Below are 16,660 nucleotides of genomic sequence, written 5' to 3'. Positions count from 1 at the left end.
GCATCTCAGCCATCACTTCTCAAGCCCCTCCTCCTTCGTCCTTGGCCCTAGAGGCTGCAGATAGGAAATCTCTTCCTGACTGCGGGCCCAATGTGAGGGGCCTGAGCTGTAGGTTAGAGGAGGGAAGAAGCGCCTCAACAGCTTCTCTGGAACGTCGTGGGTGGCGCTGGACCAGCCAGCACACATTTCCTGAGCTGTCACTCTAGAGGTTCAGGCCCCTCGGTGCCCAGAAATCCCTTTCAGCCCCATCTCTTCATGTCATTCAGGTGGGCATTTTGGGGCTGCAGATGGGCGTGGGTGGGTTAGAAAGGAGGGAAGGTCGTGGTGAGAGTGGAGGGGAAAGGCCGGACCCACTCCCTTCTCTTCCTCCCTTGGGGAGAGCCGGTACCCTGTCAGAAGCAGCACCCCAGAGGAGAGCCCCAGGTGTGCCTGTCCCCCATTTTACTGCGCCCCCGCTCTCCCAACAGCCTCCGACTGACTGGGTGCCCCTTTAGCTCTTATTTGGATCTCCTCACTCAACAGTGGGGGGCTAGGGCCACAGGTCACTGGCCACCTACCCAGCCCCTCCCCACCCCACCCAGCCCTGCCAGCCAGAGGCCCCTGTGACATTTCCCACCTCCTTCCCCCTCCCCTGTTCTCCCATACTTTCCCTGTCTCCCCACTTTTTGGCCGCTCTCTATCTCTCTTCCCTTCTACCTCAAAATCCTTGATCCTTCTTGGTGTCTTCTATCCAATTCTCTTCCCCTGTGTCTTCTCTAATATCCCTTCTCTGTGTCTTCCCACATTTCTCGTTTCCGTCCTTTCCTTGGCCTTTCCACTCCCTTCTCACCAACACCACCTCCTGGATTCCCAATCTCCCTTTCCTCCATCTCCCACCTTCCCGCCTACCCCTCATTCTCCCCAATCTCCTCTTCTCCTACCATCTCCTCTCCTCACAATATTCCTTCCTTTTGTCTCCCCCCCACCCTCTCTCTGTACCACGCATCCTCTTCTGTCGCCCTCTCCCGCACCTCCTCTCTCTGTCTCTCCTCATCCCCTGCCCCTCATGGCCCCATGCCCCCCTCCCGGCCCTCTCAGCCAAAGCCTACAGCCCGGAGTTTTACTTCGACACCCCCAACCCCACCCGCAGCCACAAGCTGTCCAAGAATTACTCCTACGTGCTGCAGTGGACCCAGAGGGAACCTGACGCTGTTGACCCTTTGCTCAACTACAGACTCAGTGTCCGCCAGGTGGGCCAAGGGGGGCAGGGGCTCAGGTGCAGGCTGGCCCTGGGAATGCTCATCAAGCCAGGGGGAAGGGGTTGGAGACACATTGACCCTCTTATAGATAACTCTTCAGAGCCAGGGAAAAAGTGTTCTGGACACAGAAGCTGGGAGGCTCTAGGGACCTGTCCCCTTTGAACCCATGCTCTGGGCACAGCCCTGAGAATTAGGCAGGGGTCTGCTGGGTTCATGTGGGGGAAGGGGGGCAAAGCGAGTCTTGCTCACAAAACAGAGAATCTACTCTTATATCATAAGCTTAAAGCATGAGCTTAAGTCTCATCTACAGGGTCTCTAGGACACAAGGCCAGAATCACTATACGAGTCTTGAGTCCAGTCTAATTGCATGTGGTTCTGCCCAGACTAAGGGGTAGTTGGGTGGAGGGTAAGAGTGTGACTCTGAGGCAGACTGCCTAAGCTAAAATTCAGTTCTGTATTAACTTGGGCAAGCTACATCTGTTTGGCCTCAGTTTCTTCATCTGTAAAATGGGGGTAATTATACTATTCCAACTGATAGGATCATTATTTTGAGGATTAAATGAGTTAATAATTGCAAAGCATTTAAAACAGTGTCTAGCACATTAATTTTTCAATATGTGTTACTATCACTTATTATTAAGACCGCCCTGGGAGGTGGGCATGGAAGGGGTGATTGCTCTATCTTACAGATGACGAAACTGAGGGCCTGGCTTCCTAGTCCTTTGCTCTTTCTGCTCCCCTGCACTGGCCCCCAAAGTCACACCAGGGCCTGGGCTGGTGCTTAGGTGGAGGGTGTCGGGCATCTGGGAACTCCCTGTATCTACAGTTGAATCAGCAAAACGCCATGGTGAAGGCCATCCCGGTGCGGCGTGTGGAGAAGGGGCAGCTGCTGGAGTACATCCTGACCGACCTCCGAGTGCCCCACAGCTACGAGGTCCGCCTCACGCCCTACACCACTTTCGGGGCTGGAGATACGGCCTCCCGCATCATCCACTACACAGAGCGTAGGTGGTGGTGGCTGTGGTGGTGGGATAGGTGGGCCCATCTCATGCCCAGGGGACCCCTCCATATTCCCCACGTAGTTCCTGAGCTTGGGGTTCTCCAATGTGCAGTGTCCTACTCTGTCACTGCAGGCCAGGAGCCTCTGGCCCCCAGGCTTACTCTGGGGACCGTGTTCCTAAGCCCAGGCACCCTCTGCACAGCCCCACACCTTGGTTCTGACTTGGTTTTCCTGCTTGCTTTCTCAGCCATCAACTCTCCCAATCTGTCAGGTGAGAAACCCCTACCCACCTCCCCTTCCCTTTAGGGATACAAAGGCTCCCCTGGTGGGAGGGACCCCAAGAGATAACCCAGAGAGAAAATAGTGTGGAGGCCAGAAGTTGGCAGAAAAAGCAGAAGGGAGCAAGGCTGGGCTTGGAGATATTTGCATCTAGGATTTATTCTGGGGCTTAAAGGCTTGAAGTGAGGGTGGAGTCAGGAGGACATCTCTCTAACTCAGGGCCTTTTGTCCTCACTCAGCACCATTCACTGTCCCCAAAAGAAAAATGGAAAGACCAGGCTAGTCCACATTCTCTGTTCCCTGGGGCAGAGGTCCTTAATCTGAGATCCATGGACCACCCCTACAAAGGATGAGGAGGGTCCATGAAACTGGACCCTGGAAGGGCATACAATTACTTCTTTATTTTCCCTAACTTCTAGAAATTTAACATCTTCAATGATGAATGTAGGAATGTGGTATAATCACTACCTGTGACTCTGTCATCAGTGGAAATCCAATGTTTTCACATCACCTAAAAGTTTTTGCAGCCATCTCTAAATATCATTTCCATTTATTAGTATTTCAAACTACAATAGTTAGACCTAACACTGGATCCTGTGATTTAATTAGATAATAGAGAAGCCCACTTACTATTATATCACAAATTTATTTTTTAAATATTTTGACAACTGTATTTCAATATAATTGATTTCCTTTGTAACCCTGTGTTTTTCATTTTATACACCTAAATAATTATTCTGAGATGAGATTCTTAACTTCACTAGACACCAGAAGGGTTTGTGGCACAAAAAAGATTAAGAGGTCCTGTTCCGGGAATAAATTTGTCAGGGGTTCCATTGCCTGGTTTCTGAAGCCCTGGGATCCTGGGCCTGCCGCTTGGATGCTTGGGAGCTGTCTCAGGGGTGACCAGGAAGGCAAAGCTGGACCAGGGGACTTGAGGAGGCTGACTCTCTTTGTCTCATTCCCTCCCAACTCTGCCCTGAATACAGACAACACCTGCCACTTCGAGGATGAGAAGATCTGCAGCTACACCCAGGACCTGACAGACAACTTTGACTGGACCCGGCAGAATGCCCTCACCCAGAACCCCAAGCGCTCCCCCAACACTGGTCCCCCCACGGACATAAGTGGCACCCCTGAGGGTGAGGACATGGCCTGCTGCTAGGATTGGAGAACAGCTTCAGGGAGGAGTCTAGCCCTGGGGAGCCCCGGTCTGAGGGGAGACACAGCCGCAGCCTCAGGGAGCCCTGGTCTGAGAGGAGAGAAACAGCTCTGAGCTGCTAGAGGATTGGGAAGAAGAGAAACTGCAGCAGAGCTAAGAACTCACAATTGCTGGCTCAGACTCCTGTGTTGTGCCGTGAGGCAGGGAGGACTGGGTGGGGTGGGGTGAGGCACCTGGGATTCAGGCAGCTGATACTAAGGCCAAAAAGGAATCAGATGGAAAGAGGCCTGGGGGGCTGAGGGGGAGACTGTTGGCACATCTCCCCCTTCCCTGCAGGCTACTACATGTTCATTGAGACATCAAGGCCCCGGGAGTTGGGGGACCGTGCGAGGTTGGTGAGTCCCCTGTACAACGCCAGCGCCAAGTTCTACTGCGTCTCCTTCTTCTACCACATGTACGGGAAGCATATCGGTGAGTCGAGGGACCAGGTAAGCTGCACGAGTGTGTGCTGGGGCAGGGAGGGGTGTCCACAGGAAGCTGGGGACTGGCCCGGGTAAGGCCTGGGCATCCCAAGTTGGCTGAATCACAGATCCCTGTGGGGAATATGAGCAGAATCTGGGCAAAGGGGAAGTCCAGAGCCAGCTTGTCTGTGGTTTTGAGATGATCAAGGCTTTCTGAGTCTGCAAAGAAAATGGATCCACCAGGATGAGTCTTGGAGGGGATGGAGAAATCAGCTAAGAGGTTGCATGTATTGAGTGCCTGCCAGGTGCCAGGTGACATCCTGGGTTAGGGATGCATCTGTGGTCTTATTAACCCTCACAACCACCACGTGTGGGAGGTGTTACCATATAGACCGGAGAGGTTAAGCATTTGCCCAAGATCACACTGCAACCCAAGTCTGTCTGATTCTCCAAGCCCTAAACGCAGGGTTGGAAGGGAGCTGCTCTGTGAGCAGTGAGGGGAAATACCACTTCCTAAGCATGACCATGAACCTAAGGAGTGCCCTTTGGGAAGAGATGGCACTGGTAGGAGTGCCACATTAGCCAATGAACTCATCAGTTCAGCCATCATTTCCAGAGCTCCTGCTCTGTGCCAGGCATCTAGTGCTGCAGTGAACAGGATGGACAAATCTCTCATCCTCTTGGCACCTACAGTCAAGTGGGAGAGACAGACGTTAAATAATTAATTGCACCAGATAGGATTTGGTGACCACTGTGATGTGTGTCTGCAGCAGAAGGACAGAGGCCAAGACAGCTGATAAAAGGAATAGTTGACTTGACTCTGGGGGCTGGTTATGGAAGACTCTGCTGAGGAAATGACAATTTTAATTTTATTTATTTGTTTGTTTACATATTTATGGGAAAGGTAATGTATTTTGCACAGGTCAGAAGGTACAAAAGGGTTGCATAAGGAGAGTCCCTCTCCCATCCCAGTCCTCCTGCCACCTAGAGTCCCTTCCCGGAGGCAATCAGTGTATTAGATTTTGGGGCAAACTTCCAGAAATGCTTTAAGCATGTAGAAGCCAGTACACATATATTCTGTTTCCCTCCATTTTACACACACTGTTCTGTGCCTTGCTTTTCCCTCTAAACTGTGCATCTTGATGATCAGGCCTTAACAGACCATAGAAAACTTCATTGTTTTCCTCAGCTGCATGGTAGAGAAAGTGACTTTAAGCAAGTGTGGACCTAAAGGCTCATTGTGAAGTGTCCACAGCTAGAGTGATGGGTCGGGCTGAACTGATGAACTAGAATGAGGTGGGATGGAACCTTCTGCATCCACTGGGGTCCCCCGGGCCATCCACACAATCCAATTCACCCATGACTGGGTCTGGACTTCGTGAGAAGCTTCCTGTGGGGTAGGTGGGGGTGAGGGTGACCAGGACCTCCCTGCACAGCTAGAGTAACCACTTCAAACCAATCCTGGTTTGCCCCAGCCTTTCCCACTTTTAACACTAGAAGTCCCACATCCCAGGCAAACCAGGACAGTTGGTCATTTTATCCTCAGCTCAGGAGGGGCACGGGAGACCCAGCTGGCAAGAAGAGCATGTTGGACACAGTAGGGCCCTGGGAGATCAAGCCTTAAGAGCTGGGATGCCCAGGTGCCTGGGAGCAGAAAAAGCCCTGAGGGAGCCATCTGTGCTCCAGAGCTTGCTTGGTGTCCCCCAGCAGGTGGGACAAACACCAGTCACTGAAAGCTTCTGGGAGGCAGGTTTGAATTCCACCTGAGGAAGATCCTATAAGTATCAGATCTTCCCAGCAAAGGAATGGGCTGTCCTGTGCCTGGACAGGAGGACTGTCCAGCAGGGGTGCTGTGGAGGTGTCCCCCGCTCGGCCCCCTTCCATCACCATCTTCTCTAGGCCTCCCGCACCGGATCTGCCCCTGCGTGCTTCTCTGACCTCATTTTCTGCTGCTCTCCCCTGACTCTACTCAGTTCAGGCACACCGGTCTCCTTGCTTTTCTTTAAGTACTTGAGGCCTTAGAAGCCTTCGCTTGTGATATTTCCCCCCGCCTAGAATGTTCTTCCCCTCTCCTCATTCAGGCCTCCTTGGAGAGGTCCCTGACAGCCCCATGTAAAATACCTCTGTATCCCTTTCCTGCATTATTTTCTTTATAGTGCTTACTGCCAAAAGAGCATAAGCTTCAGGGAGCAGAGTTCTTCATCTTATTCATGGATGTGTCTCTGGTGTCTAGAATAGTGCCTGCTCAATTAGATGAATGAATGAATGAATGAATGAATAAAGGGGAGGTGGGGAGGTAGGGAGGGCTGGGCTTGATGAACTCTGAGATAACTTCTTACCCTGAGAAGCCTCTTTTCAGTCAGTCCTGATGACAGTGATGGAAAGTTCTTCATTGAGCATTCAGATATTGAGAACAGATAGGAATTTGATGGGGACTTTCCCTCAGGAGCCAAATAGGGGGAGAGGATATGAATCCCAGTAACTGCTACACTGTAGAGCAGGGAGTGGTCTGGGCATGGGGGACTGCAGTTTAAGGTCTCAGAGTTCACAGGAAGCACAGAGGGCACCCAGCTCAAGCCTGGGAAGACTTCTTGGAGGAGGTGACATTTCAGAGAGGGCTTGAAGCACAAAAAGGATTTGGTCAGGGGGAGATAGTAGGGGAGGGCATCTCAAGCAGTGGGAACAACCCAGGCAAAAGCCCAGAGTCTGGAAAGCTGGACTGTGTCCAGGCTGCAACATGTAGCTCAGTGTGGCTTTGGAGGTGACAGGAAGATAGGGAAGAATGTAGTGAGCGGGCACCCTTAAAGCCCTGGCGGACCCTGTGAAACGCTGTCAGGAAGAGGGGAGATCTTGGAGCTGGTGGGATGATCAGGGAAGGGGGCAAAAATTCAATTTTGGTTTGAGTAGTGAAAAGGTGGGGTTCCCCCATTAGGGTCCTTGGGGCAGGGTGGTGGAGGAGGAAGAAACGGTTTGGAGATCGAGGTTGGACCCTGGAGGTTGGGGGATTGGAACCGGGAAAGATCTTCAGGAAGGGGAAGAGAGGGAGGTCCCTTTGGGACTGGTGAGAAGCCCAAAAGTCACTGGGGCTTGGGCCCTGCCTAAGCCAGTGTGGCATCTCCTGGCCCACTGGGTGCTGGCTTCAGCCCTCTCAGGGCCCCATCTACTGGTGAGGGTTCTCCACATGCCTTGAACCTTTGTTTGCTCCTCCCCCAGGCCTGGGTCTGCTGCTGGGGAGGGGTGGGTGTTTCCTGCTGTCCTGGTCTCTCCTCTCCCCTCCCCTCCCACCCCACCTGGCAGCTCTGGGCACCAGCTGTCCCCAGTCCTTGCGTCTCACTGGCTCTCCTAGGTCCAAGCCAACTCCTTTCATCTCAGGCAGGTAACATTTGGTGGCCCTCCCCTACTGGGGGTCTGTCTATCTGGTGTCACAGATGGTGTGGCTTTGTCTGGTGCAGTGCCATGGAAATGCCAGCTACCAGGTGCCATCTGAGATTGATTCCCCTTCTCTCTGAGCCAAGTCTTTACGTCATAGGGGCTTGAGATAGGCTAGAAGAGCCGGCGAGGGGGCATGACATTGCCTGGGTGCTCAAGGCCTGATCCCTTTCTTCTCTTCCATTGCCCCTCAGCATCTCCACAATCCCAGGCCCCTGGGTCTGTGGGCAAAGGGGCTCAGCACCCCTATGCTAATAACTCCAAAATTTTACATTTTACTACAGCTATGTAGCACATATACTAATATCTTTCTTTAAATCAACTCACTCCTTTTTTCTTAGCTTTGTCCTAAGCATCAATATTAGAGAAGTTGTGGGTTTGAAAGGCTAGCTTTACTCACCTCTTAAAACATATATATAAGTATGAAATTTTTCATTGAGGTATAATGGACATTATATTAGTTTCATATGTACAACATAATGATTTGACATTTGTACATATTGCAAAACAATCACCACAATAAGTCTAGTTAACAACCATCACCAGAATTTTTTTTTCTTATGATGAGAACTTTTAAGGTCTACTCTCTTAGCAACTTTCAAATATGCAATAGAGTATTATTAACTATAGTCACCATGCTGTACATTACATCCCCAGAACTTATTTATTTTATAACTTGAAGTTTGTACCTTTTTAGTCCCTTCACCCATTTCACCCACCTGCCACCCTCCAAGTGTTAAATTTTTAAAGTCCGTTCCTGTACCTCCAGAAATCATTGCATGTATCGTGTACCACCAAGCGTGTGCATTACGTGCTTCGGGAATCCTGCTCTGTGTTCAGATATGGGCCCCAGTGTCCTGGGACAACTCCCCTGTCTAGAGGGGGGAAGGGTGCTGTGTGTGGGTGTGTTTGTGTGTGTGAGTGAGTGAGTGTGTGGGGGGAATTAGCTGATTAGGAAGGAAAGGAAGAAATGAAAGAAAATTTGCCAATCGTCCTGATAAATGGAAGCCCTGCTGCCCGGCTGCTGTCCCCTTTCTTTCCCATGCTGAGGTCCCCTCTGGGATAACAGGACACTGGGCCAGTCTGCGATGGGGAGAATGTCCTGTCCAGCGGGGACTGTGCTGCGGGCAGTGGTAGGGAGTTGAGCCTGGTGAATGGCGAAAGGTGAGGGTGCCCCCTCACTGCCCCCTCTCCTCACACCCACCACAGGCTCCCTCAACCTCCTGGTGCGGTCCCGGAACAAAGGGGCACTGGACACGCACGCCTGGTCCCTCAGTGGCAATAAGGGCAACGTGTGGCAGCAGGCGCATGTGCCCATCAACCCCAGCGGGCCCTTCCAGGTGAGTCTGCTGGGCCCAGGGCTCCTCACAGTTCTCCAGGCCTTGGGCCATCGCTCCGGCCAGGGAGCCCTCAGGAGGGCCCAGGGCTTGCTCCCGGGAGCTGAGGAGAAAAGCTTGCCGGGATGGGGGGCCTTCCAGGGAGATGGAGGCTAAGGGCTGGAAGTCTGTGGTGCAGAACCTCCCTCATCCCTGCTCCCTGCTCTCTGACCCCACCCCAGATTATTTTTGAGGGGGTTCGAGGCTCGGGCTACCTGGGGGATATCGCCATAGATGACGTCACACTGAAGAAGGGAGAGTGTCCCAGGAAGCAGATGGATCCCAATAAAGGTGCAGGATGGAAAGAGGGCGGGGGTGCTGAATCTCTGGGGGACTGTGTGGGTGGGTGCCTGTGTCAGGGGAGGCGTTGCTGTCTGAATTGGGGTTCAGAGTGGCTGGGTGATGGGATTCATGTGCTGGTAATTGTGGGAACAGCTGCTGGTGTGTTTGGTACCCACCTTGGACCCCACCCTGGCTCAGGCTGTGGGCCGTATGGAGGACAATGAGACCACCAGACCCTCCTGTGAGCTTACTAAGTTTACAGTAGCAGCATCTGTGTCTGGGTACATCTGTGTGTGTGTGTGTGTGTGTGTCCAGGTGTGAATGTGTACCCCTCCCCCTCTGCCACTGGGGGCCAGGTGTTTGCAATAATAACAGCTGGAGTTTACCAAGTGATTACGATGTACCAGGCAAAGTACAAACACCTGTATATGTGTGATCTCATTTATTTCTCACAGCAGTCCTCTGGGTGGCTCTTCCTATTAAACTCATTTTACAAACGAGGAAACTGAGGCCACTGAGGTTGAGTGAATTGCTCTGTGTCTTACTTAGTGAGCCACAGAGCCAGGATTTGGACCCAGCAGGCAGAGCACACCACCTCATGTCTTACGAGTGTGTCTGTGAGCACAGAGAGGGGGCAGGGGAACAGCCCTCCCGTGGCCTGCTGGCTGCTCCTCCCCGGCCCTGCTGAGCTAACCGGAGCCCTGGCCTGTCTCCCTTCTCTTTCCCATCACAGTGGTGGTGATGCCGGGCAGTGGAGCCCCCTGGCAGTCCCGCCCACAGCTCTGGGGACCCATGGCCATCTTCCTCTTGGCGTTGCAGAGATGATGAGTGCTTCGTGGCCCCACCCCACCCCGCCCCCGGCACACCAAAGTGTCCGCATCGTACCAAAGACTGACCCCGTGCCAGCCGGGGTGCCCAGGGGCAGAGCCGCCCACCAGTGAGGGGGCCTGCATTGGCTGTGAGGATGAGCAGAGAACAAGGACAGCGGCCCAGCACTGAGGCCCCAGAGACGTTTGTTCGACACAGGCACACACTCACTCACCCACGCTCACACACACACAGATATATTAAAGCACAAGTTTCTATCTGACCTGCCAGCACCTTCTTTGCTGCAGAGACAGGGGACTCGCCTGAATGGCATCCACCACTCCAGGGACCTCAGCGCCACATAGGCCTTGTCCTGGCTGCACCTGCGGTGTGTTTCTGACCTTCCCCTGTCCCTGACTCAAGGCTGAGCTCAGCCCTGTGGCTTTACCAGAAGGAGCCAGAAGGGGAGCAGACACAGGAGCCCTGCCCTTGGCTGGACTCTGGGGCCCCCTGGGATGGAGGAGGCCGGGGTCAGAGGGGGCCAAGCAGGACCGACTCTGCGAACGACAAAGGACATGAGACACCAGCTGCACACAACTCTGTTCCCAGAGCGAAGGCCAGAAGCCGGAGAGCCCAGGCCACCCGTATCCCCTGACCCATTCATATCCCGCCCCTCACTGTGCCCCCTTCGAAGGGACCTAGCGCAGGGTCTTGGGCCCGGACAGTCTGGAGACTGACCCCTTCCCCACCCTCCCCATCCCACTGCACCCCACCCCACAAGGAGCTGTATTCCTGAGAGCACAGTCCCTGCCCTGCTCGGCTGGCCTAACCTCAGCCCCCAGCTGAGCCAGGGGGGAGGGGTGGTGGCCAAGCCATTTTCTGGGGTGAGGCTTGGCTCTGAGAGGGGTGGAGGAGAAGTCCTGCTTTTATGATTTCACGCCCCTATATTGGACATTGATTTTAGGAGTAGCGTGGAACCTCCATTTCTTATATACTTGCCATGAAGGGGTGCTCTGGATGGGGTGTGTGTAGGGGGCTGCCCTGTCCTCCACCTCAAAGCACTGTCTAATGGGCTGTTCCTTTCCCCGCCCAGGGTCAGTGAAGGAGGAGGGGTTTGTAGAGCTGGGGGTGGTGTGTGGGGCAGTTGCTGGTCACCATGTTCCCTGGGAGCTGAGCCTTGTGCCCCCAGAACTGGGAAAGGGCTCCGTGCCCTTGGTCCTGGGTTGGGAGACTGAGACGCACATGATGGGACCTAGACCTCCTCCTCACCGTCATCCCTGAGCCCCGCTCCTAGCGGTCCATGGGAGAGAGGAGGCCCAACCCCTTCCAGGGTGAGTCATCACGTGTGTGTGCATGTGGCTGTGTGGGTGTGCACGTGTGAACATGTGTGGGCCCATCTGTTGTCTGTGTACCACTGTGGGCATATCTCTGGCAGGAGTGTGTGCAAATATGTATCTGCGTGCGCTGTGATCCATATGTGAGGCTGGGTCTAACCCCCGTCTCTTGTGGGTGCCTGCGTATGTCAGTATGTCCATCTTCATGAGTGACATGAATGATTGTGGAGTGCTGGCCAAATATGCCGCTTCAGCCCTATTCTGTAGTCTCAAGCTGCCTGCCACCACCTGAATTTCTACCTTTTATCCCCTATGGGTGACAAAGAGCTTACAGATGGCCCTATGGAAATGAAGGCACCTTTGGTGGAGGTGTCACAGGGCTCCTTCTGGAGCATTTGGTGGTGACAGCTGCAGAGAAGAGGCAGCACTGCAATGCCAGGAGGCAGGCAGGAAACCAAAGTAAACGCTGCCCATCTCAGCTCTGCCAGGCTGGTGTTATCATCATCACCAACAGCTGGTGGGTGGCCAGGCCAGGGCTGGAGTGGGGACTCCTGATACCTGACCAGCGTGGCTGCCTTCCCGGCCCAGCCAAGGCCTCTGTCCGAAATGAGTGGCTCCAGGTTCCCAGAACGTGCTGCCATTTTTCTGCGGGTATTGTTCCTTAATTGTCCCATCTGTGCAGGGTCTGTTGTCCCAACTAGACTGTGAGCTCCTCCTCTGAGCCTTCCAACCCTCCCCTGACCCCATCCCACCCTCATGCCCAGCACAAGTGGGTCTGTTATGGAAATCTCTCAACGGGCTTTGCCTAGCAGAATGGATTATAGAAATCAGTGGTTCCCAGCCTGGCAGCAGAATAGAACCACCAGAGATTCTTTTAGAAAGCACCAATGCTTGGGGCCCTCTCCAGAGATTCCAGTTTAATTGGACTGGAGTGCAACCTGGCATCAGAAATGTTTAAAAGCTCCTCAGGAGAACCTGGCCTATCACCTGCCAGGTGCTTCCCCCGTGCCCTGGCTGGCATGGGTGCTGGAGATCAGAGCGCTTCCTCCTTGGGGCTCCATGGTGCCCCATGCCTACTGCCCTCAGATGACCTTTGAATACATCTGTCCCCTGCTCTGGCTGCTCCATGTTGGAGACCCTCTCTCCCTTGTTCACCTCCACATCTGTAGAGCTGGATACAGAAAAGGGACTCAGCATATGTCAGCTGAGCTGAAGCACATACACGTGGCCCCTGAGTTCTGGTCTGTTTGGAGAGAGGGGACATGGTCACGTGGACAGAGAGTGCGGGGTGAGGGAGCACCAGGGAGCACTGCCCGGGGGAGGTCGGGGTGGGACTGGGGCAGCCCTGACTGCAGGGTGGCTTGACCTGGGCTAACAAAGTGCCCGAGGGAGCCGCTGAGATCCTTGGTCCTTGCGTGTGTCTGCATGTGCCAGCAGGTCTGCAGCGGATGTGGGTGTCAGTGTGTGCTGACATTAACAGTGTGCGATGTGAGGGGTGTGCTAGCCTGTGTGTGCGTGTGTGTGGGGGGGGTCCTGCAAGGAATGAGTGTCTTTGTGTGTCCCTGGGTGACTTGTGAGTCAGTGCTTGTCTCTGTGTGCCTGTGAGTCAGCACCTCTGTGCCATGCGTGTCTTTGTGTGCCAGTGGGTATCAGCGTCCATGTGTTGGTTGGTGGCCCATGAGGACCCCCAGCCCGGGGGAGACCAGCCTGGCTGGATCCAGTGTATCTCCCCAGTGGCAGTCTCACCCTCTGGGTCAGGGTGGCTGAGGCATTTTGTGGCCTTAAAACAGGGAGTCCAGGGTCAGCCCTCAGGGTGTTAGGGTCCTCTACCCCTGTCCCCTCCAGCTTGGTGTCTGGGGGGCAAAGGGACTCCTGGGGCCAGGTGCTGTATAGGTAGGAGACAGGGAGCCTCAGCTTGGCTGTCCTGCCCCTGGAACCATAGACGGCCACTGGGGGTGCCGAGCTAAGCCTGCAGACCAAGCCCCCTGCTCCTGGGACGCTCCTTCCCCCTCTTCCCTCTCTGGGATAGCCCTGACTCTTCTTCCTCACTCACTTTGCCCTCTCCCTGTGCTCAGTGAAAGCCCCTGGCTCAGGCTGTCAGTGCTGGGATGGGCCGCAGAGATCCAAACTCCTCATGGTGAGAATGAGAGTTAAGCCCAGAGAGGGGGAGGGACTTGCCCCAGGTCACACAGACAGTTAAGGCAGAGCCAGCCTTGGAAGCCAGCTACTACAGTCCTGGGGTTGCCACACCTCTGGCCACTGCTCATGCCAGGCAGCAAGGAGGAGCTTGGTCAAACATCCCTGTCTCCGGGTGCTGGTACAGATATTACAGATGTTAACTGGGCCCTGCACTGGGAGAGGTACTGTCTCCCTGCCCCCAATTCTGGCCCCGCATCCCAGGCCACAGCCCCTCCTGCCCCAGGTCAAGCCTGGGTGCCACATGGAGGCTGACGCCCTTTGCCCACACTACCTATGGCTGCTGCCCTCCCCCAGGCTCCCAGATGAAAGGGACTCTCTTTCCCTTCCCCTCTGTCTTCACATGAGCCTGGGCTGGGAATGAAGGTCAATGTGTCCTGGTGTCCTTATCCTGTTGACTTCCCCCTAAGGACCAGGGGAACCTGGGGGAGGAGGGCTAATCCTTGTGTTTTCCTCTCTCTGCACAGCTCAAGGGGGATGGGGGTATTTTCAGGGTCTGTCCTCAGGAATGGGGTGGGTGTACCTGCAATGGAGGGTCCCTGTAGGGCCACTGGTTGAGTTTCTGGGTTCAGGGGAGCCCTCCTCAATTCCAAAGGCAGGATAGCACCCCCTCTCTGTTGAGTCAGTGCTGCTGTGTGTGTGCGTGGATGAGAGGGTGTGTGTGTGTGTGAGAGAGGGTGTATGTGTGAGTAAGAGAGTGTGTGTGTGTGTGAGGGTGTGTGTTAGGGCAGAAGGACCACTCTTTCCTGGGGACCCCTTGACCCTTAGAGCTGGAAGGGACCTTAAAGGCCATTTAATCCAGTGTCCCCACTGTACAGGTGAGGAAGCTGAGGTCCAGAGAGATGGCCCTTGCCCAGCACCACCCCCTCCCCTCATGTCACCTGCATTCATTTCCCAGGGGCCCCCCTAGGAATGCCCTCCCTCCTGGCATCCCCCCACAGCTGCTCACATAATCACCATCTCAGCACAACTCTGCTGGCCCCTCTGCACCCATGGCCTCCAAGCATCCTTCCTGCCCCAGGGTAGCCAGCTCACCAAGGCCTTTATCTCCAACGCAGGAGAAAGGGCAGGGGAAGGAGGGGACTGCTCTACCCCTGCGGCCTCAAGACTTGGGAGAAAGCCAACCCCTCCGTGCCCAGGCCCACCCTACCACCAAGGTAAAAGCACAACAGGAGACCCTCATTAATGGGTGAAAGGGATTGGGGTTGTTGTAGTCACATGACCCCATCCTCGCCCCTTTGCCTTGCTCTCTGTCTCCGCCCCAGCCTCTGCCCCCTCTTTGTTCCCCTTTCCCCCCCACACCCCCCAGATGTAACCTCTAGTTGCGGACGCGGTTGTTTCAATCAATAAAGCTGCAGTGTTCTAGCGCTCCGGGTCAGGCGGTGTGTGTTGGCGGCAGGTGGGCTGGGCCTGGAGGGGGTATGGGTGAGAGCCTGGGGATTCCCCTCAGGCCCCTGGAGGGAGCCCTTCTTCCCTTCGGCCCCAAAATCCTGGCTCCTGCTCTGTGGCGTGGACAGTGGGGACCTGCAGCCTGGTGTCCAACCCAACCAACTCATTCATTTGTCGCTTCAACAAATACTAGCTAAATGCTGCCTTCGTGGAAGCTCCTGTTTAGTGGACACTAAGCTCATAATTGCACTGGGAAATGTATCCTTATGAGCACGATTAATGCTGTGAGGGAAACTGGTGCTCTGGAAAAAGGTAAGAGGAGGGTCTTATGTGGGTTGGGGCTCCAGGGAAGACTTCTCTGAAGAAGAGACATTTAGAAGATACCTAAAGAATGATTGGAGTTAGCCTTTGGGGGCAGAGGGAATCTTCCAAGCAGAGGAAACAGCGTATGCATAGGCCAAGAGGGGTGAAAAAACTTAGAAGGCTCAAGGAAGAGGAAGGAAGACAAAGAAGGAGGAATAAAATTGATCCACTACCTGTACCAACTCTGCCCTTTCCCTTCTCAGCACCCAGCCCCACCATCCCTCCTATACACTCGTACTGCCCACCCCCAACCCCCAATCTCTGTCTCTGTCCTGGCCCCATAAGCCCCACTCTGCACTCTACTTGGCCTCCCTTATTTGCCACCAGTTAGCTGCCCACTTGCCCCCAAATCATTTTGTGCCAACCTTTCCCTTTTTCCAGACCTCTCAGAATGCTAAAATTTCAGAGCTGGGATGTCCTTAAAGTCACTTATTTCAATCATCTACTCCTATGCTTTCCTTGGGAGAAACAGGCTTGCCAAGATCATGGGGACAGGCAGTGATGGGGAACGTTCACTTCCCTGTGAAGGTTTGTGACGTGACCCCAAATCAAGGGCAGATGTGTCATGATATGAACTACCGGGAGATCAGGCAGAGAACAGGAAGAGAGTTTATCGTGTTACTCGGTAGTAACAGGTAGGTGGAGCAGAGAGTTTCATTTCCTTGTTTCAGATGGGCAAACTGAGGGTCAGAAAGGTGACAAGACTGCAGGCTCCATGCCCCACCTTTGTCAGCTCACACCTTGGGTAACTTGTTGCTGCCACACCTGGGATTTCTCTTCTGGAGCTTGGAGCCCACCACTGCTTTGGGTTGGCTCGTTGGGTACCAGGAAGAGAGACTCACTCACCCTCACTCAAGTACAGGAGCATTACTGTGAGGCTCTATGTAGTGAGGGGGACAGACTTTCTCAGAAAGCCAAACACAAGAGCCATAACAGGGATAAATTTCTTAAACCAGATGGGTATTCTGCATTCAAGGTAGTTTTAGGAGTTTAGGAGTTTATGAGTTTATGGCTCCTCACCTGGCAGGGTAAAGATGGCCACAAATCTTTTGTTATCCTACCTATAGGGAACAGGACTCTTAATTCCCTTCCCCTTGAATCTGTATTGGTCTTGGTGACTTGTTTGGCCCATAGAATGTGACATTCTGAGTTGAAGATGCCTTGCAGCTTCAGCTCAGGCCTCTTGGAATGTTCTCTCTGGGAGCCCTGAACCAGCATGTAGGACATCCAACTCCCCCAAGACCGACATGCTGGAGAGGCTGCGTGAAGGGCTCTAGTAGACCATCCCAGCTGAGTCCAGACCTCCAACCGTCTCCTGCAAAGCACCGGACATGGGCATGAAGC

The 16,660-nt window shown here is 54.0% G+C and overlaps 1 protein-coding gene across 2 annotated transcripts in view; it reads left to right on the top strand.

The window, feature by feature from the left end:
- MDGA1 (MAM domain containing glycosylphosphatidylinositol anchor 1) overlaps positions 1–10,237 on the top strand; it is a gene marked incomplete at its 5' end in the record, with an annotated part of 53,553 nt that extends 43,316 nt beyond the window's left edge. The window contains 8 exons of one of the 2 annotated variants that reach the window (XM_079713270.1): positions 1,078–1,229; positions 2,065–2,242; positions 2,486–2,509; positions 3,507–3,659; positions 4,016–4,150; positions 8,779–8,909; positions 9,128–9,236; positions 9,961–10,237. In XM_079713270.1, coding sequence (XP_079569396.1) covers positions 1,078–1,229; positions 2,065–2,242; positions 2,486–2,509; positions 3,507–3,659; positions 4,016–4,150; positions 8,779–8,909; positions 9,128–9,236; positions 9,961–10,052 — 974 coding nt within the window. In that variant the 3' untranslated portion in view covers positions 10,053–10,237. The remainder of the gene's footprint in view (positions 1–1,077; positions 1,230–2,064; positions 2,243–2,485; positions 2,510–3,506; positions 3,660–4,015; positions 4,151–8,778; positions 8,910–9,127; positions 9,237–9,960) is intronic. The other variant, XM_079713271.1, reaches the window with a different exon arrangement.
- Positions 10,238–16,660: the final 6,423 nt, after the last annotated feature.

Source organism: Hyperoodon ampullatus, assembly GCF_949752795.1.
Source record: "Hyperoodon ampullatus genome assembly, chromosome: 10".
In the NCBI taxonomy this organism is placed as follows: Eukaryota; Metazoa; Chordata; class Mammalia; order Artiodactyla; family Ziphiidae; genus Hyperoodon; species Hyperoodon ampullatus.
This window is presented reverse-complemented; position numbering and strand designations above follow the sequence as displayed.